Here is a 22,059-nt window from a genome sequence, read left to right on the forward strand (position 1 = left end):
GAAATACTTGATCAAATGAAAAACCACACATTTTCTCGCTTTTAACGAACAGCACCACGCTGCCGATCTAACAGTCCAAAGTTCCCATAGTTAGAATGACCAAGCAGCAGGCAGCCGTGATCTGTGAACACTCTTCATCTTTTTTCGGGGGCAGAGGTTCGAATAGTGGAGAATCCCAGGGCAAAAACTATGCCCTTTTACTAATCTCTTTCCTAGGAGTACCCGATGAGTTGGAAAATCTCAATTCACTACACTGGCAGTGGAGAAATCTATCTGACTTCAATCCAAATTTCTCCTCCAAGCCAGAGGAGTAACCCCTTGTTCACTGCTAATTTGGAATAAAATGAATATAGAATTTAATGAAAGTGAAGAGGAAGAAGCTTTTCTTAAGAAACTGCTAGTTTCGGGGTTGAATTTTGAGTTATATAATTAAATGTGGTGCTATAATTTGGAATAGGCCTAAAATGTAGTTCTAGACCAGGTATTACTACTACTACTACTACTACGTGAGCCTCTGTCTTAAAGTGTGCACACTGCTTATTCAAAACAGCACATCAGAGTAAGGATCGAATAGCTGGAATACTATGATGAACCAGTCTATTGCGTACCGGCAGTATCAGAAAATGTATGAACCAGAGGAATGGCATGCTAAAGAAGAAAGTTTTCTAACTCCCCGGGTATTTCCCACCAATATCCAGTCAGGCTGTTATACTCTGTATAAAGCAGTAATCCCATCTATCAGAGTTAAGTGGCAGCATAAGAGACAAAGAACATCAAAACAAACAATAGTCAATGTAAAGTTATTGTTGATCAACGTTACGCGCTTTCAATATTTTAGGCCTTCACATTTAGTTTTCTTCCGTATCTGAAATACCATTCTTATCATTGTCGGTACGGTAAAACTGAATAAAACAAAATCGGTAATTGTATTCTCTATAACTTTTGTTATGTAGTACTTTTTGATAGGACTAATAACATAGGTATTTAAAAATTAAGTTTTAGGCGCCTTCTCCTAAACTACAATTTCATCCAGGGTGAATAAAATTGTTTATAGTTTAAACTGTAGTTTCTTATTCCCTGACTCTATATACCAATTTTCATTAAATTGTGTTAACGCATTTTCTCATGGCTCGGCGGTGATATGAACTTAGAAACAAAAATACAGATTCATTAATATCTGTGTTATCATAGCCAGTACGGTAAAAATGTACAAGACATAAATGATCAGATATTTAATTCTATATGACTTTAGTTATATAGTAATTATCGATAGGATAATAATATAAACATTTGAGAATTAAATTTTAGGCCTTCCTCTAAACGGTCATTTCACTCAGCGTGAATAAAATGATTTATAGCCTAGATTGTAGTGGCTCATCCTGACTTTACATACTGATTTTTATTAAATTCTCTTCAGCCGTTTTCTCATGATGCTTGTACATACAGACATACAGGCAGACAGACAGACAGAAATTACAGAAAAGTAAAAAGTGCATTTCCTTGTTACGGTGGACATGACCGATACAAAAATACCATTCTTTTCAAATTCTGAGCAATGTACAGACAAAACTTTTCTATACTAGTATTCTAAAGAGGAAAAATTTGTACGTTTGTAACGGATAGACTCAAAAACTACTGAACCGATTTTAAAAATTACCTCACCTATAGAAAGCTACATTGGCAGTGAGTAACATGGGCTGTATTTTATTTTCAAAACAATTCGAGGGGTGGGGGAAAGATATAAAAATAACAGTCTAATATAGGCGAAATATCGAATTTGTCGTACAAGGACGAGAAGCTCATTTTAAGCCCTTTGATGCAAAGAACAAAACTCAGTAAGCCCTAAGGGTCTGAAAACCATGTTTTAAGGCCCTAAAACCAACCGTTATGGAGATATTGGCACCACACTACCCCTGCTCTAGGAATCGGATAAAAGAAACCATAGCAACGTCAGTTCCAGGATTCTAGAGCAGCGAGATTATGCATGTACGTTTGGACATAGCTGCCAACCAAAATTGGTACAGATATGACTTACTATCTGGAAAAAATATACTGTTGTGTAAGACACTCATAGGACTACTTTGGGCGGGGATGGAAAGGGGATGAAGTATTAAAAAAATACATATATAAATGTCATTATTTGTTTGTTCCTTTAAGGGGCCTAACATCGAAGGTCATCGGCCCCTTGTTCTTGTCTTCTCTTTATATACTTTTATCTTTCAATGCTGACCTATCATTGTGTTTATCATATTATGTACTAAACAACAACAACAACAACAACAACGACAACAACGACAACAACGACAACAACAACAACAACAACAACAACAATCCCACTAGATACTTTTATGTTTTTTAGGGACGCCAAGGTGCTAGAACTTTTGTCCCACAGGCTGACATAACTGAGCACCTTCAAATACCTCCGGACTGAGCCAGGACTGAATCGGCCAACTTCGGGTCAGAAAGCCAGCGCCTAAACCGCCTGAGCTATCCAGTCCAGCATCATAAAATGTTTTCCTCTCTCTCTCTCTCTCTCTCTCTCTCTCTCTCTCTCTCTCTCTCTCTATATATATATATATATATATATATATATATATATATATATATATATATATATATATGGCTTCTCAAATAAATAAATAAATAAATAAATAAATAAATAAATAAATAAATAAATAAATAAATAAACAAACAAACAAACCAACCATCTCATGTCACTACATGTCTCATAACATACCGATAAACAGCTGTCTTTCTTTGAACAGAAGTGACTGATTAACATTGTTATTATTTCCATTGCATAAGCAGAACTATTTTCTTTTTTATGAATTAGGCATACAGAACAGAGCAAGTGATGGTAAAAAACAAAATGACTGACCAGCACTGAAGGAATCTTCAATAACAGGCGAGATCAGTTTAGCAGCAGTGAGGATACTCTTCTCAGCATCTTGTTTCATTTGCCGCTCCATTTTTCTAAGTGAATCGGTTTTAATTACTTCCAGGATCAAGTTGGCAGTGGGATCATCCTTCAGAAAAAGAACAGAAAACATAGCACAAACACATATTATGCCACTGACTAATGACTGGTTGTTGTTTAAAGAGGTGTAATGTCAGGGTCGTCAGCTTGATTTCATTTCAGAAGTGGACAATCAACAACGCAGCCCACTGTCATTGAGTCAAAATAAGGAACATATATTGTGAAGAATAAACCATTACTTTTATTAACACAGAAAAAGCCTAGGAAAGTTTCAAAACAAAAACTTTGGGAAAATCTGGTACAGAAAGTTACTGGAAAATAAATCAAAAAGGTAACTGTATAAGCAATGTATTTACATGCATATGACCGCAATGGTATTTGCTGATTGTACTGTTATTTGGGGAAAGTACAAGGAGGACTGAATGAACACCTCGGAAAGAATGAAGAAGAATGGGGAATGATGTTTTTATCTTTCTTGCTATTTGTTTTATGTTACATCGATACAGACAGGTCATATGGTGATAAGATAGGGCTACAACTGGGAAAGAAGCAACCGTAGCCTTAATTAAGGTACAGAGCCTGTATTTGTATGGTTTGAGAATAGGAATACATGGAACACCATCTTCAAGGATCCCAACTATCTCCCAAACACAAGCTCACAGTTACGTGATCCAAACCATGTACCTTACTTGCGTGGTATGGGGAATGAGAATCAGATACAGAGGGAAGGAGGGGAGGGATAATAATAGAAACCAAAGGTACAGCACCTGTGCCGAACATCAAGTAATTAGGAAGTAAACTAATTGACAACTGAAGATTTGACATGGAAATTAACTGTAGAATACTATTTTTGTGAATTTGTAATCACAGAGTATGGAATCTACAATGGAAGAAATATATACCAAAGAAGGCTTAAGATGTACAAGGAATTTAATTGTATATATCTTTTACGGTATGTGCAGCTGGGACTTGGCACTAAAAAAGGAAGAAAATCTAACAGAGTCAAGAAAGTTACAACAGATGAAAAGAAAGAAAAAGGTAGAAAAGTTGGGTGATAAAACTGGAGAAAAACAGACAGATGGTTAGAACATATCAAAGAGGTGAATCAAGAAAACACCCAAACAAAGTACAGAATTACAAATGAAAAGAAAGAGAGGTCACGGATGAGCCAGATGATACGTGGATCTGGTTAAGACACACAAATCACCAGGACCTGGACTAGAACAGGATTTTTTGATAGGGTATGGTTCAGAGAGAGTAAAATGGATAATAATGATATTTATCCCAAACAAACAGCATCTAGATAAGGAGAAATGGTGATACTGATAACTTACAGAAAGTGAATTATATCTGTCTTCATCGTCAATATTTAGGGGAACCTCCAGTAACATCTGGAAACCTCTCTTCATCCTGTCCTTGTCTCCAAGGGCATAATGGCACAAAATGAGATGCAGCCCTGGGAGAGAAAAGAAAAAAAAAAAAGCATCACACTGTTACCATTTAAATTAAATGAAGAGCAATGACAAGTTCTGTCACTAATTGTATCTTACCAGTTGCAAATTCTGGTTTCTCCTGCATAATGTACTCAAAACTAGAACAAGCCTCATTGAACTGACCCATCTTTACAAACACAATCCCAATGTTATGCATGATCTTTATCCTGAAACATGAAAAGTCAAACGAACATCAAAGAATTTAAGAGGTTTAAACAAACATTTTCAGATAATTTGCAACATAGATGAACATTTCACATTAACATTTGTGGAAGACATAATACAAAACAGTTCCAGCAATGCCTGATCACACATTGAAATCACAACACATTACTGTGGGACAAAACTTCAAAAGAATTTCTTTTTGTTGTATGGACTACTTACAGTAAGTCTCAAGAAAAGAAGTTAATTTGCTAATCAACTCTAATATACCGTATTTACGCGAATAATCCCTGCCGCTGAATAATCCCCACACCCTAATTTTAGGAAGGCTCATTTTGAAAAAAAATGAAATGAACTAAAATTCCTTCCATCGAAAGAGTAACATAGGCATAAACAAACATTTCATATCACTCCGCGAGGACCATATGGTCTTTACCCGATGAACGTGTAAATTTACGGATATAGCTGCTTTGCCTGAACATATCTGAGATGATAAAAATACATTATCACTCCTATAAAATATATTTGTCATGAAAATTAGTAAGTAGGCATAGGTATATCATTATTCTGAACTTGCAATAGGCTCGATTCCCAGTAGATCAAAAGATTCGTTGCCCATTACAAGTTTCATTAAGTGACGATGGGACAGGAAAGGAAAGAAATTGAAAATTTTACATATTAAAACAAATTATGAAACCAAAAGGAAAAGAGAACTGCATCTAAACAAAAATGATATGACTAGCCGCAAGTGCTAAGTCGTGTGAAATTATATTTGGCGACAGAGAGAAACGGGCAAGCTCCAGAATTAAAGAAAATTAAATTGAACACTACATTTGGAAATTATTACTCAAAAGAAGAAATAGACAGTGCTTACCTTATAGGGGGGCCAAGAGATCCATCAGATGGAAGAGAGAACTTCTCCCTTCGCCGGTCAAAACAAAAAGACACGTGAATGAGCTTGGCTCTCGCAAAGAGCTCGGCAGCCGGAAATGGTGAAATCGCAAAACAACCAATGAGCATTTCTAACTTTCGCCAATAGCAAATTATTATATTATGGCCAATGAGGGCCCAGAAAAAAACTGCTGACAAAATACCGCATGTAGCTTTGAGAGACTTCCAAAATGCTGAGAACGAAAAAATTACGATTTCACTCGAACTTAGCAACTGTGAAACACACTGTCGACACACCGAAGTGAGTGAAAGTGCAGAAAGCTACCCCTGCATGTTCCGGAAGACAAATTCTATCATGACATGGAGAAATTTTGAATTGAAATTTCTCTGTAAAGTACTACCTTTTTAATGTAAAGGCAGTTTTAAATTAAAAGCCTGAATTGTTTTCCGTTTAAATATGACATATGGGGGCAGTTTTCTTCCATCTGTAGTTACAAAACGCATAACTGTATACCCAATATCGAAAACTATGTGAGCCAGGAGAGTGTTGCCAACCTTGATGCAAATAAAACCCACACCCCAATTTCGTGCCTCAATTTTTTTAACCCCTCAGCGCCGACCTCTATACGTGGTATAGACCCCCTTTTCTTCCGTAGCCGCTGACCTCTATACGTGGTATAGACCCATACATCGTTTCGCATTTACGGCTATAGCGCGAAGAGTTTTGGTGTTATGGATATGCAAATTGTTTTGTTTCCAAGAAGACATTTTCAGGTTTATCAGTGTTCTAAATAAGAATTGAAAATCGTTAAAGTGTAGTTGCTTTTGCAAGGATAAGTATTTGTCAATTATGTCTGAGCACCAAACCCTGCTTTTTCAATAGTCCGTTTGCTTCATTCTTTCCCACAGAATAAAATAAAGAAATGATGATCTGAGAAGTTTGTCTTTTCGTGTGATGTTCTTTGCTCTAATTTTTATTAAGAGTGCGGTTTATTTATTATATCTGTCTATTTCTCAGCTTGTAGTATGTTCGTAACTCTCCACGAGTGCTCTGTGTAGGCATCAGGCTACGACACGAGAAGCAGTTGTGCATGGTATATATCTCGTTTGAAAGACGATGTATCGACCTTTTAATCTGAAATATGTATCGAGTTGGTTTGATTCATCATAAATGTTATTCCCCTCATTCAGTTTCGTCCTGCCGCTTTCGGTCCCGCTGCAGCTTCATCAGCTTGTGTGACGCACCGCACTCAATGGCTAGCTCCTGCTGACAGTAACGTGCTTGAAATATTGTATAATTCAAATGAAAGTTTAGTCGGAAGTAGTAGTGGCAGTATTAGCAGTAGTGATAATGAAATAGATGATGTGGCTGTGGCCGATGCAGTGGTAAATGATGAGAGTGACGATGAGGAGGAACCAGTACTTGGAAATTTCGTGTAGGAGACCATAGATACGCATACAGGTCAAAGGGAAGTTTTCAACAGTGAATTATGATTCCTAGATTCTCCAATAATATTTAGACAAGTCACAGGGACAAACATTGAGCAGTTATCTTATCAGTTTCAGCTGATGGAAGGTTTGTTTACGTAGTACAAAATACGCTTCTCGGACGGGAAACGAAACATTCAAGGCCGGCGCGCATCAGATAATACAGTTCCAAGGTTGCAGGAAATACGTTTTATCAGGAAATTAGCACCCAAGAGTGAGAAATCCAAACCTCAGAGACGTTGTATCGCGTGTTCAAAACACGGTGAAAAGAAGACATCGGTGTACTGCTGCCAGGAGTGTGCCTTGGGTCTCTGTCTTGAAGACGAACTCTATTATATCACACGGAACTAAATTACTAAGGAAATGTGAAACAATTATGTAATTATCTTCATATACATAGTTCTACCATAAGGAATTCCAAATTTCGTGAATATCGGGCTACTCTTATACTGGTAGTAACGCTTTAAGTGAATCAATGTATTTCAGTCGCGCGTAGTTGAAATCTCATCCGGCCGCGGGGTAGGAAGCTCTTTAAACGGCTGCGACGCTGAGGGGTTAAAAAATATGCAGAGATTATTCACATGAATACAGTAGTAGTGCTAGATTTACGATCTATTTTCTTATTATTCAACTTTCCTCATTGGAAGGCTTTCAAGAGGCAAGGTACAGAGAAACATGGGTACAAGCATCCCTCATTACACACAATCTCATATTATGCATTTTGGACTATAAAGTGATTTAGACAAAGTTAAAAAAAAATTGCATTCAGTAAAAATGTTGCAGTCACCTGTGTGGTGGGATTTTTTTTTTTTTTTTAATTGAGTAGATATTTAAAAATTTATACCATGGTCTCAACGATGAAGTGTGCTTGAAACTCTTGAAAATCAAGCCAGTTTGCTACACAGTTCAGGCTGTGCAGCTGTGAGCTTGCATTCGGGTGATGGTGGGTTAGAATTCTAATGTTGGCAAATCTGAAGATGGTTTTCCATGTTTTCCCATTTTCACACCATACAAATGCTGGGGCTATACCTAATAAAAGCCAAGGCACTACCTTCCCAATCCAAACTCTTTACCATCCTTCCACTGCCAAAAACTTTTTATGTATTCGTGCACAATTCACTCTTGAAGTACACAACTCAAAGAAGCAAGCTCGTTTGAATCATCATAAGTAACAATTTAGTCCAAACTGAGATAGCAATATCTATATATATGCGCAAATTTTAGTCCAAAAAGTAGGTTATCAATAATGGGAAGCTTGTAATAATGGACACCATTTTACTGTTCACAGTAAACAGTGGATACATTCAAGAAGGAAAGGCTGTTTTCATATTAAGATGGTGCAAACCAAGAACAACTTATCTTTCATAAATAAGACAAAAACCAGAGTTGGGAAGTAATTTGGTAAAAGTAATTGAAATGTTTTTGTTTTGTTTGCTAGTTGCTTTACATTGCACCAACACAGATAGGTCTTATGGCGACAATGGGATAGGAAAGGGCTAGGAATGGGAAGGAAGCAGCCATGGCCATAATTAAGGTACAGCCCCAGCATTTGCCTGGTGTGAAAATGGAAAACCATGGAAAACCATCTTCAGAACTACCAAAAGTGGGATTCGAACCCACTATCTCCGAGATGCAAGCTCACAGCTGCGCGCCCCTAACCGCATGGCCAACTCTCTCAGTAATTAAAATGCTTGGAACAAATACTCAACTAGGCATTTCTTTTTACAAATTGCTTTACGTCGCACCGACACAGGCAGGTCTTATGGTGACAATGGGACAGGAAAGGGCTAGGACAGAGAAGGAAGCGGCTGTGGCCTTAATTAAGGTACAGCCTCCAGCATTTGCCTGATGTAAAAATGGGAAAACCACAAAAACAAAAAAAACATTTTCAGAGCTGCCGATAGTAGGGTTGGAACTCACTACTTTTCTCAAAATGTCATTTTTAATCATAATTTACTTCTTGGAAAGAAAAAGAGAAAACTGCAGTCATTACATACTGCAACAAGAGCTGGCAACGTTGGAGATCCCGGCACTTGCTAGGAGTCACGTCTACAGTATAAAGTCAAAGATATGATGTGGACTCGATCATTTACACATACAAAATAAATATTTAAATATTACTTAGACAATACAAGAATATACGTGAGAGATGTTCTTAAAGACTGACACGCTCTCCATGAAGGAACTGGTAGAATACCTGCTTCCACTTCTTTTGACACCACTGGTATCTCCAAATTCCAGGAGTTGTTTTATTTCGTGCTGTCCATTGTCTAGGAGTTTGAAATTAATGATGGAGTGTAGTTTTCAATGTCTGCATCCGTTATTGAGAACGTCCGTTACTTAGAAGTAGTGTAGTTTTATCACTTAAAACAATGTGTTTCTGCTGGGGAATTAAAAAATGTCCATTATTTTAGAAGTATCCTTTCCTCAGAGGTATCCATTACGAAAAGTTCCACTGTTTAAGGACTCTCAATTTTGTGACACTGGGCAACATATCAAACCTCTTTTACTTTCCCAATCATCCTTCAGAACCTTTTCTCTGTCTACATATGAGGAGTGTACAGGCAAAACTGAATTTTGCCTATTTTGTATAGTTTATTATGTGATGTAAAAATGGGAAAACCACAAAAAAAAAAAAAAAAAAAAAAAAACCATTTTCAGAGCTGCCGATAGTAGGGTTCGAACTCACTACTTTTCTCAAAATGTCATTTTTAATCATAATTTACTTCTTGGAAAGAAAAAGGAAAAAGGAAGCTCCTTGTCTGTGTCCATTCCATGATACAACCGATGGTTCCAGCGTTTCGGCTACTAGAAAGCTAGCCCAACTACCAGAGAATGGGTTGTGTTTTTCTACAACAATATTTCTTTCACATGACCGAGAAGGAAGCAAATGACATCACACTACGATATTTCCAGATGTTTGGAACAAAATTCACAGGCCAAATATATCTCACAAGATTTCCAACCTCCCTACTTTTCTCCACCCCCACCCCAACAGTCTGATAACAATAGAAGTCCTGTTGGCATCTGAGCTAAACAAGTCGCATATGGTTTGGGCATTATTTAACTATTATTGAGCTTTGCTCTGTGCCATTTACACTGAAAATGTTCCTGTAATGATGACTAAAGTTTGAAAAGTTGAACATTCAAAAGCTGCTATACAGTTGTTAATTTACATTTTTCTTTTCTCCTGAAAGTGGTTCTGAAAGAACACGTTTGAGACAGGAAGTAGTTGTATTACAAATGTGAATACATAGGATAAACTTACCTGAGCTCCCTATGTGTGTTTGGAACCTGATCAAGAGCCATTCTATACATTTTAATGGCTTTGGGATACTGCCCCAACTTAAAATAGATATTTCCCATATTTATCTTCAGTCTATTAGCGTTGGTGAACATTCTGTTCTTAGTGATCACCGTGTAAGTGTTCAATGCTTCTGTATACATTTCATTGGCATCATACTGGTTAGCAAGGTTGAAGAGCACCTATAACAGATAATCATAGACATATAAAGTGTAAAATGTGGACTTACAAACAACCAGAAATATACAAGATGCAAACTTATTTCTCTGTTAGATGCAACCTTTTATTTAAAAGGCAGGTTATTCTTTTAGAACACTAATGTTACAGTATATAAACAAATTTATTTTCAAAATCTGCAGAATGACTACACCATTTAAAAAATAACCAAGATAACGAATGCATACATACATGCCAGGAACATATTTAGTGGGCTAGCACCAGTAGCCTTAGAACATTACAAAAATAAATTTTACAATTTTATTTTGTAATTATATAATTTTAATGTGAATTGTTCAAGTTTAGTATATTTTCATGATGCACATTTGTCAAAATGTTACACAGTACAGAGAGAATGAAATAATTTATCAAGGGAAATGTTCAATATATTTCCCTGTTTTCTAAATCATTTAAGAAAAGACTTGGTAAACAAGTGAGAGGGATCTGCCACCTGGGCAACAACCCTAAATGCAGATCACTGATGATCGATTGATTGGTTTATGAAGCTGCACGATTGTTAGTTTCAACCTCTGATTGCTCGCAACACGATTTAATAATAATAATAATAATAATAATAATAATAATAATAATAATAATAATAATATTCATTTTATGTCCCACGAATTACTTTTACGTTTTTCGGAGGCACAAAGTGCCAGAATTTTGTCCTGCAGGAGTTGTTTTACATGCCAGTAAATCTATCGATGTGAGGCTGACATATTTGAGCCCCTTGCAATACCACCGGACTGAGCCAGGATCGAACCTGCACAGTTGGGCTGAGAAAGCCAGCACTCTGCCGTCTGAGCTACTCAGCCCGACATGACACAATTTGCAGACATGGCAACAGTGGAGTAACCACTGGCTGGAGTGGTAGCTTTCACCATTGTTTACTGCACCCCACCGCCGCAGTGTAATAACTCATTGCAGGCAAGGGTAATTGCCATTCTGTTCATCGGTTTCTTAGCAAGCCAGTAGCAACCGACACTTTCTAGCAAACAGGCGCATGAATGTGAATGTGTTCTAGCAGTGAAGTATTTTGAATTTGTGGTTTATGGGAGCATACAGAACTGTCATTAAGTTTATATTCTTTTTATTTCTGACTTGTTATTGTGAAAGAAAAAGAAAAACTGAGGAAGCTTCTAGAAGTATTTATTTTATTGATAATGACTGTATAACAGGAAGTTGTTAAATGTGCACATATAGGAGATAACTGAAATATTTAAACTGTAAAGACCAACCCCTCAGATAAGTCATCTAAGGATGAAAATTAAAAATATCATCTTCGCATAGTAATGTGCGTTCAAAGAAAGGCTTTTCTAATATTAATTCGCTATGGCAGTCTAAAAACAGACAAACCAAAGGTTCATATTCGCAAATTTTGGCACGGGCATTTGGAGTAGTTTGGACATTCTTGCTATTGTAGAAATTAGGGAAGACTGTAACCTGAGGCAGGAAACCTAAAGTGTCAACTTCCCTCATTCTTCTTCTTCTTCTTGTGTTACGGCCTCTGTAGGACCACGGACAGCTCCTTCATGGATTGCATTTTCTTCTTCTCCTCCCAGAACCTCTTCATCCTTTCTCTTCTTCTCTCCCGCTCTTGTTCCGAGATATTCAGTATCCTCTTCTCTTGTCTACTCCACTGGTGACTCTCAATCCTTTTCCTGTATCCATGCCTATCATTAATCTCTGGCATATTAGTCGGTATAAACTTGCTTCTCCAATTTTCGTTTTCTTCCACCTTGATCCCCAATTCCGACCAATCTTTCCGGAGTTCAACTACCCACTTGATTCCTGTCTTTCCTCATGTCCTCGCTGTTGTTTCCCATATTCTTTTCATCATTCTATCCATATTCATCCTGATTACATGTCCCGCAAACCTTGCTCTTTTCAGTCTGATTTCTTCTGAGATTGTCCTCATGTTCCGGTATAGTTCTTCTCTGGGTCTCCTCATCCATCTCTCACCTCCTCTCTTAGGGCCTAGTATTTTCCTCAATATTTTTCTCTCCTCTTTCTCTAGCTGTTCCGCACCATTTCTTCCTAGTGCTATTGTCTCAGCAGCATATAACACAGCATTTCTCACCGTTGCCTTGTAATGTCTAATCTTTGCATCTGTAGATATATTCGTTTTATTGTATATATCTCTGGTCATACAGAAGGCTGATCGCATCTTCTTTATCCTCTCTGTTATTCCCTCATTGCTCCTATTCCTTCCTGTTATAAATTCTCCTAGGTACTTGAATTTGTCCACCTTTTGCACGGTGCCTTCCAGTGTTGTCCAATCCTCAGTGGTATTCAATGTCTTTGTCTTGTTGTAGGCGATCCTCAGTCGTACCCTTCCGGCTATATTGCTTAAGTTGTTGAGTTGTGTCTTTGCATCTTCTTCTGTCTCACTTACTATAGCTATGTCGTCCACAAAGGCTAGACAATCTACTTGGGCCCTCATTATTTCACTTTCTCACCTTGCAAGTGAGATTTTGACAGCCTTGCACCATGCATGAGTTCGCAAGCAAGCGAGAAGGCAGAGAGAAAATTGAAAATTAAAACTACATGGTCCGTTATTGGACATTATAAATTTTCCAGCTAACTCATTCCTGATTGCCAGAGTTTCGCCTCAGTGTGCTAAGTTGGGTTCATCAGTTGGTAAATAGCACAACTACCAAGACGCATGGCTAGTGCATATCGTGGAGGCCACTGCATAGATTACTTGAAGCCACCAGCCGTGCCAATGCACGATGAGACACTGTCTCATTACTCATTCGGAACAAATATTTCAGGTTTCCTATTGGAATCAATATCTTTATCATGTTTCGACTACTCATGAGTGAGCTATATTAATTTAAACAATAATCAGATTAAAATACTGTAAGAGTTTCCATAGTGTACAGCTTCTTCTTCATGATCCCTCCAAAAATGGAGAATCATGGTTCCATTGCACTCTCATTTTATTTTTATTTTTTTGGTTACTTGTTTAACGTTACACTAACACATCGAAGGTTTTTGGTGAAGGAAGGATGGAAAAGGGCAAGGACAGGTAACGTAGCATCTGTGGCCTTAATTAAGGTACAGCCTCAGCATTTGCCCGCAATAAAATGGGAAACCACAGGAAACCATCTTCAGAGCTGCCAATGATGGGATTCAAACCCACTATCTCCCAAATGCAAGCTCACAGCTGCATGATCTGAACAGCATGGCCAATACGCTTGGTCTACTGTACTCTATCCACATGTTCTTACACAGTAAGTCGCTTCTATCGATCTGTTTCCTATGTTATTTCCAATATACCTACTGTAGCTAATCATGTGATGAAATAAACCTTTTCTTCTACTTGTTTAGTGTCGCACTAACACATCCAAGGTTTTCGGCGACGGAGGGATGAGAATGGGTCTAGATTGGGAAGGTAGCGGCTGTGGCCTGAATTAAGTTACAGCCCCAGAATTTGCTTGGTGTAAAAATGGGAAACCACAAGAAACTATCTTCAGGGCTGCCGACGGTGGGATTCGAAATTTCTATCTCCCAAATGCAAGCTCACAGCTACGAGACCCTAACTACACAGCCAACTCGCTCAGAAAAATAGACTTCATCCCCCATTCACCCCATATACAGAAACTGTAGTGGACAAATATGTTGCAATCAGAAGAGCAGCCAACAAAAGAATTGGTAGGCTCTGGGCTTGGTTCCCACTGATGATAATAATCTCGTGTGGCTATTTCTAGCCGGGTGCAGCCCTTGTAAGGCAGACCTTCCGATGAGGGTGGGCGGCATCTGCCATGTGTAGGTAACTGCATGTTATTGTGGTGGAGGTTAGTGTTATGTGCGGTGTGAGAGTTGCAGGGATGTTGGGGACAGCAGAAACACCCAGCCTCCGAGCCAATGGAATTAACCAATGAAGGTTAAAATCCCCGGTCCGGCCAGGAATCGAACCCGGGACCCTCTGAACCAAAGGCCAGTACACTGACCATTAAGCCAACGAGTCATACGGTTCCCACTGATGTCCAGTTGGCTAATTTTGTTCTGTATTTAACATCTCTTCAGTATGTACTACAGTACAGAATACGACCTAATAAGATGAAAGTTTATTTCAAGTACAATGCAAACAGGGAACCTAAATTTTTGCAAGTTTACTTCAAGTACAATGCTAACAGGGAACCTAAATCTTTATTTACTAAACACATAGTTTGTATATGTGAAGCCCTAGCTGTACAAGGAGTTAAAGTTACTCTTGGGAATCTACTGATTTAGGTAGACTCTCCAACGTCCCTCTTAGTAATCTTATAGCATTCACCACTAAATGTGGAATTCTACAGGGAAACTAAATTGGGGAAAGCACAACAGATACAACCGGTCAGAGTGCAAGGTCATGCAACAAATCTCCCCCTTGTAACTTAACCTAACCTTTCACTTTCTCATACCACGTGTTGTACTGATATAATTACAGTGCAGAAATCTGAGTAATATGAAGAGAGAAAAAAAAAAAAATGTTTAGCTAACAAGTGTATCTTACTGAAAACGTCAGATCCAAGTTGTGGTTCTCACTAAGGCCAGTCTGCTCCTGCATTCTAATTAAGCTTCGCTCTTTGGTTGAAGCTTCTTTAGCTTTATCTAGTGCTGCCTTCATTTCTCCTCGGCTGTTGGTCAAACACGACTCTTCAATCAACTCCATAATACAGCGCTCCAGCTTCTTTATCTTTTCTTCTGGCCTGGTGGAATAGAACAACAAATTAATATTTCAACAAAAAATAATTCTCAAAACAGATACAGTATAACAAACTATTAGGCTATAGCAGTAACCAGGTGGTGGTAATTTTTGTTTTGATGGTGATGATGCTTGCTGTTTACAGGGGCCTAACATCGAGGTCATCGGCCCCAAATGGTACTAAATGAAATAACAAAAAAATTCAAAATCATCCACTGACCAAAATAAAATAAAATTGTCATAAAGAAGGAATGGATGGACATGAACCCAAAAAACAAAAAACAACAACAACAAAAAACGATCAAACAAAAAAGGAGTGGATCCAACTCAAAAAAATATCATAGATAATTCATTACTGACCAAGGGACCACACATGAAGCACAATCCTGAATTGAGGATGCTTGATGTCTAAAGGGGTCCAAAATCAAGGTCTAAGGCCCCTCAGAATGGTACATGTCGCGAGTAAAGTAGAACAATGGTATTTGTCATGTTGGGGTACTAATCAAAAGTAACGAAGACTCACGGTGTTCCACACTACTCACGAGTATTGTACTTCGTATAGGTAACGCAAACCTATGGTGTTTCTCACACAATGGCGCCACTCATAGCCAACGCAAACCGATGAGGTTCCTCACCTAGGTGTACTAACCGCAGTATTCCGTGGTGTTCCTCACATAGTGGGTACTAATCACAGGCAACGCAAACCCACGGTGTCGCTCATATAGTGGTACAATTCACAGGCAACGCCCAGACCCGCAGTGTTGCTCACATGGGTATGACGCGCGGGTACTGGAAACCCCCAGGCCAAGCTCATGACCTCTACTAATCACAAACCCATTTCGTACCGAATATAGTGGTACAAATCGCAAGTACAGGCAACCCATGGTGTTCCCCGCGTGATGGTATGAATCAAAAGTAGTTTCATGGTTCTAATTCAATCATCCCTTGGTCGCCCCTCATGACAGGCAAGGGATATTGTGGGTGTATTATTCGTCTCCATCCCCCACCCACAGGGGGTAAAGAGAGAGAGAAAAGGAGAAGAAAGAAGGGATCCGTCACTTCGAAAGATGAAGTAACGGACGAAGAAAGGCAAGGGCCACGAAGGGTGTGAAAAGAAAGACTCCCTAGGCCTCAAATGCTCTAATACTGTCGGGGTCGGAAAAGAACAAGAGTTGACCAAGGGAGGTCGGACAGGATAGACGAAAGTGAGGAGCCTGGCACAAGTAAGTGGAAGCAATGCCAAGACTCGGCTAAGGGCCCTGTAGTCGCCTATCCACAATCCCAAATTGAGAGCCCCTTGGGCCCCTGTTAGTCGCCTCTTACGACAGGCAGGGGATACCGCGGGTGTATTCTACATGTGCGTCCCCCACCTGCAGGGGCAGTGTGTTTGGTGTGCGAGAGGTATGTTATTTCCCTCAAGTCCGCCGGCAAGCCGGTTAGGACCCCACTATCCGGAATCTGGGACGCGCCACGTGGGAGTATCACCTCTCCCCCTGCTATGCCAGCTTAGTAGGTTCGTGGGATTTTTGTTTTAAGAGGGAGTACAAGGTAATCATCCTCTCTGAACAAATTAGTGGAAAAGAAATTTAAAATAAAATTATTTATTCAACAAAGGAATTTGGAAACACAGTATAAAATAAAACAAAAACAATTATAGAATTAGGCCGAAAAAATTACTAACGAATCAAGGGATGTAGGCCACGGTGAAGTCGGCACCAAAAGAACACACTGGGGGTGTCTTCCCTCTTTAGGAGATAAGAGTGAGTAGATCGTAAATGACCTATCCTCAGCCTACACAATACTATAGCCTCTCTCCGTGAAGGCCGAAAAGAGGACCGCCACACGGTAGCTGTCTTCTTAATTGCTCTCAGCTTGTTGGGATTTCGGATAGCTAGCCACTCCTATTCCCAGGACGCCAAGATGGTTCGACGTAGCTGAGAACAAATATCCTTAGCAGGTACATTGACGGATCTTGGAGGTAAAAGTACAGCTTTCTTTGCTGCTTCATCCGCAAGTTCATTTCCCACAATCCCAACGTGGCTTGGAAGCCATGCGAAAGTGATTCTAGTGCCAGCATCACCTAACCTGGCTAGGTCATGTATCTGCTGCACCAGTGGGTGTTGCGAGAAACAGGTTTCAATAGACTGCAGAGAGCTTAACGAATCGGTACACATAAGAAAGTGGCTTCTTTCGTCACGCAGTGCAAACTGCAGAGCCTCTAAAATGGCATAAAGCTCTGCAGTATACACGCTACATACTCTAAGTAGTGAGATCTTCGTGCTTATATCATCAATGACAAAAGAGCAACCAACATTATCTCTGATTTTAGAACCATCCGTGAAGATATGTCTCGCAGCCGGATATTGGTGAACGAAGTCCTGGAAATACCTCCGATAAACGGAGGAATCCGTGTTCACCTTGAGCCCACGGAGCAGGTCTAGACATATATCCAGTAGCAGAACCTACAACGGAGGTACCTCGCTAAGAGTTTGTTCGAGACAACCACCGATATCGACATTCAAATCATGACACAAGCTATCAATTCAAAACCCAACCCGCCGTGTGGCATTCGGCCGGTCTTGGCACTGCTGGTGGTATTGGGTTCGATAGATGCATTGAGAGCTTGGATATAGTGACATTTCACGAATTTTGGCAGCGTACGTGAGGAGTAACTGCTGCCTCCTTATCCGTAAAGGTGGAACTCCCGCTTCAGCGAGTAGGCTGGGAATGGGGCTAATACGGAAAGCTCCCGTTGCCAGCCTAACTCCACTATGGTGAATACTGTCTAAAAGGCTCAGCGTAGATTTTGATGCTGAGCCATAAGCCGCACTTCCATAGTCAATCCGGGAAAGGACCGTAGCCGTGTAAAATCGTAGCAGTACCGCGCGGTCAACCCCCCACAAAGTGCCGCTGAGAAACTTAAGCATGTTAAGTCTCTTCATGCAGGCAACCTTCAACTGATGGATGTGGGGCTGCCACGTAAGTCTCTTAGCAAAATGGAGACCCAGGAATCTGCAGGCATCAACCATTGGTAAGACACAGTTTCGCAAGCGGAACTCTGGTTCAGGATGCACAGGCCGACGTCAACAGAAGTGTACAATTGAGGTTTTCACTGCTGAAAATCGAAAACCGTGTTGCAGGGCCCATCTGTCGACTCGGTTAATAGCTTGCTGTAGCTGTCTCTCATGCCTTTGCTGGCGAGATGTAGTGTTTACAGTGCACTATCTTCTGGTATGTTACTTTCACTGACCTGTCTCAGTCTCATCCTTGGCTTTGACAATATGAAACTGATTGAGGTATGAGTGATGCTAGTAATACCATTCCTTATGCAGACAGTCCCTGTTATGAATGGTGTGAAAATATCGCTCATAGGGTCGGTTGGTGCATGCATTTCAATGGGCTTGGCAGACTGATATGTAATAGCAACAGCTGGCTCGGTGAGGAAAGCAACGGGAAACTACCTCACTCCTCATTTTCCTAGTACGCCTCCTCAGTGACGCCTAGGCTACTTATGAGAGCTGTTGGCGGAGCTGCAGAGGATCAAACCAGACTTTGGGCTGAATACCCAACATACATACACAGCTGTCTCTCAGCAAACGCCACCCTTCCGGAGCTGTAATGTAGAGCTAAGTCGTCTAAATACAGTGAAGGAACGACTGTGGGCCCAGCAGTGGCAACTATGCCGTTGATGGCGATTGCGAACAGCGTGACACTCAGTACCGATCCCTGAGGTACTCCATTTTCCTGAACGTAATATTGAGAAAATGCATTCCCTACTCGGACTCGAAAGAGACGGAGGGACATGAAGTTCTCAATAAACGTAGGCAAATTTCCCCGAAATCCTCACTGGTGTAGTGTGGAGAGAATATCATATCGCCACGTTGTGTCGTAAGCTTTCTCCAGGTCAAAAAACACAGCGACTAGGTGTTCCTTCCGGAGAAAGGCCTCCTGAATGGCGCTCTCCAGTCTAACCAGATGATCAGTGGCAGACAGATGAGAGCGAAAGCCACACTGGTAGTTTGACAAGAGACCCTCCTTTTCCATGGCCCACACAAGACGCCGGTTAACCATCCTTTCAAATAGCTTACAGAGGCCATTTGAAAGGCATATTGGCCTATAACTATCCAGAAGTTTTGGATCTTTATCTGGCTTGGGAATTGGTATAATAATTCCCTCACGCCACTGCGATGGAAACACACCTTCACTCCATATTCTGTTGAATAGGGTGAGGATATCCTTGAGACATCTGTCACTCAAATGCTTAAGCATATGATTATGGATTTTGTCCGGTCCAGGAGCCGTATCTCTGCATAACGCGAGCGCACTCCACAGCTCCCACCCCGTCAAGGGCACGTTTTAGGGATGCGAAGTATTAGAGGCATAAGAGAGATGGTGTGCCTCTGCTTCGCGCTTAATTGGAAGAAATGCAGGGTCGTATCCCCTAGAGCTGGACGTATCTGCGAAATGTGACGCGATGTGGTCTGCAATGACTGAAGGAATTGTAACTATATCTCCATTAATGGAGATTCTGGGTACTGAGGGCACATTCTGTACTCCGACAATACGGCAGAATTTTGTCCACACTTGTGATGATTGAGTATGTGCCGTGATGGATGACACATACTTTTCCCACATAGATTTCTTACTTTCTCGAATCAAAAAACAGGCCTTCGCGCACAAACACTCAAATGTGATATGAATGGCCATCGTAGGATTCCGACGATAAAGCCCGTCAGCGATCACGTATGGCTGCTGCAATTTCGTCCGTCCACCATGAGGCTTGTTTCCGGCGACGAACACTGGATGAGGAAGGAATTGTTTCCTCCACCGCAGCCAAAATTCCAGTAGTAATGGAAGAAATGTGGTCGTAAACAGACTCCAGCATACCATCAGCCATCACTGCGCGTTTTGAAAATTCTGGCTAATTTGCCTGCCGAATTAACCAGCGCTTGGGTACTTCGGACTGTCTTTGATTCAAGAGAGAAATAATTATCGGGAAGTGGTCACTATCACATAGGTCATCGTGTACTTGCCACCGTAGCAGGGGAACTAGCGCACGGCTGCACAAAGTGACATCGAGGTGTGAGAATGTGCCATGTGCGCTGCTGAAATGTGTCGGTTTCTCTGTATTAAGCATGCAAAGATCAAACAGGTTGATCATTCGCTCAAGCATCCTCCCCCTAGAACAGGAAGACGGAGACCCCCATAGTATGTTACAGGCGTTCACATCTCCCAGCATGAGGAAAGGAGGAGGCAACTGAGTGATCAAATCTTGTAGTGCACGAATTTCAAGGTCGTAATCCGGTGGAATGTACACGTTGAAAACCGTTGTCATTACTGGCAATGGAGTGCGAACTGCAACTGCATCTAGCTGAGTATGGAGCGGTACTTCTTCACTGAAGATGTCGCGGAGCGAACTAGGGTGCAAACACCCCCAGTTGCTGCGCCATCCTCTCATAGTCGTGTCGTGTCCAGGTCTCAAACGAGATTCCTGTAGACAGACTATGGAGGCCGCATAGATGGATATCAATTGACGTAACTCAGCTAGGCGACAGTGATTACTGCAGTTCCACTGCAATAGTGCCATTGTGTGGATTGGTAGTGTTGTGAAATTAGGACAATTGCTTGCCCTTCTTTCTGTCAACTACCTGCCATTTTCCGCCGTTCTTGTCGGTACTGTCGTCATCATCCACGATAACGAGTGGTTCAGTCTCCATCGTCTCCTCAGAAGAAGGAGGCGCAGTGACATGACACTCCGCGGACGGTGATCTCATTGATCGGGAACAGTGGGCATTCTTCCCGGGAGAACTAGGTTCTCCAGAAAGTGATCGAACAAGAGGGCGTCGGGGCCTCTCGCTCTTACCCACTGTTTTCAAACACTTTGGAGAAGGGCTGGCAGATTACTTCCCAGGCTTTTTTGGGGATCCTGGGACCCCTGGTCTCGTTTGAGAAGGTTTCTTCTCCAAACGTGTAGGGGAGCATTTAGGCTTCCCTTTCTGCTCCTTTTTCGGGCCAGTTGAAGGATGGCTGTAAGGTGATTTTCCAGCCTTTGTTGGGGAAGTCTTTTCCCCTGCCCTTGTGAGGGAGGATTTCCCAGCCAAATGTGTCTGGGAAGAATTTTTCCCGGACATCTTCGGCAATGACGTGCTTGCTGACTGTTGAACCTGTGGTTTGACGTTTACTTGCTGGGTACTTGATGTTTGCGGAGTTGATGGTGGGACAGAGGGTACAAAACTTACAGGAGATATGCGTACACTAGCAGCCTTCTCTGCAAAGGAGAATTCCAAAGGAGCTATTGATTTATACTTCTTCCGTGCCTCTGGATAAGAAAGTTTATCTAGAGTCTTAATCTCCTGTAACTTTTTCTCCTGTTTAAATATAGGGCATTCCTTGGACCGAGGGACGTGCTCCCCAGTACAGTTAACACACACTGGTGGTGGTGTGCACTCCACACCGGCATGCACCGCTTTTCCACATGCTCCACATATTGCTGATCCCTGGCGGCGTGGTGTGGTGTGGCCAAAACGTTGGCAGTTGTAGCACCTCATAGGAGAAGGAAAATATGGCCGAACAGTGAGTGTGTACATGGATACCTTAATACGTTCGGGCAGTTTCTCAAGATCGAATGTTAAGATGAAAGCCCCCATGTCGTAGAGATTATCACCGACACGCCTCTTAAGACGTTTAATGTCGGACACACCTCTACGAGCAAGGCTCTGGATAAGGTCATCATCGGAGGCCTTAATCAAGTCCCTATGAAAGATAACTCCTTTGCAGGAGTTAAGGGACTTGTGGCTCTCAATCTTAACTGGCACTGGTCCGAACATTGTGGCTT

General features: G+C 40.9%; 1 protein-coding gene across 2 annotated transcripts in view; it reads right to left on the minus strand.

Annotated features, from left to right (window-relative positions):
• Positions 1-22,059, minus strand: part of nompB (intraflagellar transport protein 88-like protein nompB) — a 135,296-nt gene that overhangs the window by 85,429 nt on the left and 27,808 nt on the right. For both annotated transcript variants that reach the window (XM_067152564.2, XM_067152565.2), the window contains 5 exons: positions 15,033-15,228; positions 10,280-10,497; positions 4,528-4,637; positions 4,312-4,433; positions 2,879-3,026 (listed from right to left, as the gene is read on the minus strand). In XM_067152564.2, the coding sequence (XP_067008665.2) occupies positions 2,879-3,026; positions 4,312-4,433; positions 4,528-4,637; positions 10,280-10,497; positions 15,033-15,228 (794 nt within the window). The remainder of the gene's footprint in view (positions 1-2,878; positions 3,027-4,311; positions 4,434-4,527; positions 4,638-10,279; positions 10,498-15,032; positions 15,229-22,059) is intronic.

The sequence above is a fragment of the Anabrus simplex genome, chromosome 8, assembly GCF_040414725.1.
Source record: "Anabrus simplex isolate iqAnaSimp1 chromosome 8, ASM4041472v1, whole genome shotgun sequence".
Taxonomy (NCBI): Eukaryota; Metazoa; Arthropoda; class Insecta; order Orthoptera; family Tettigoniidae; genus Anabrus; species Anabrus simplex.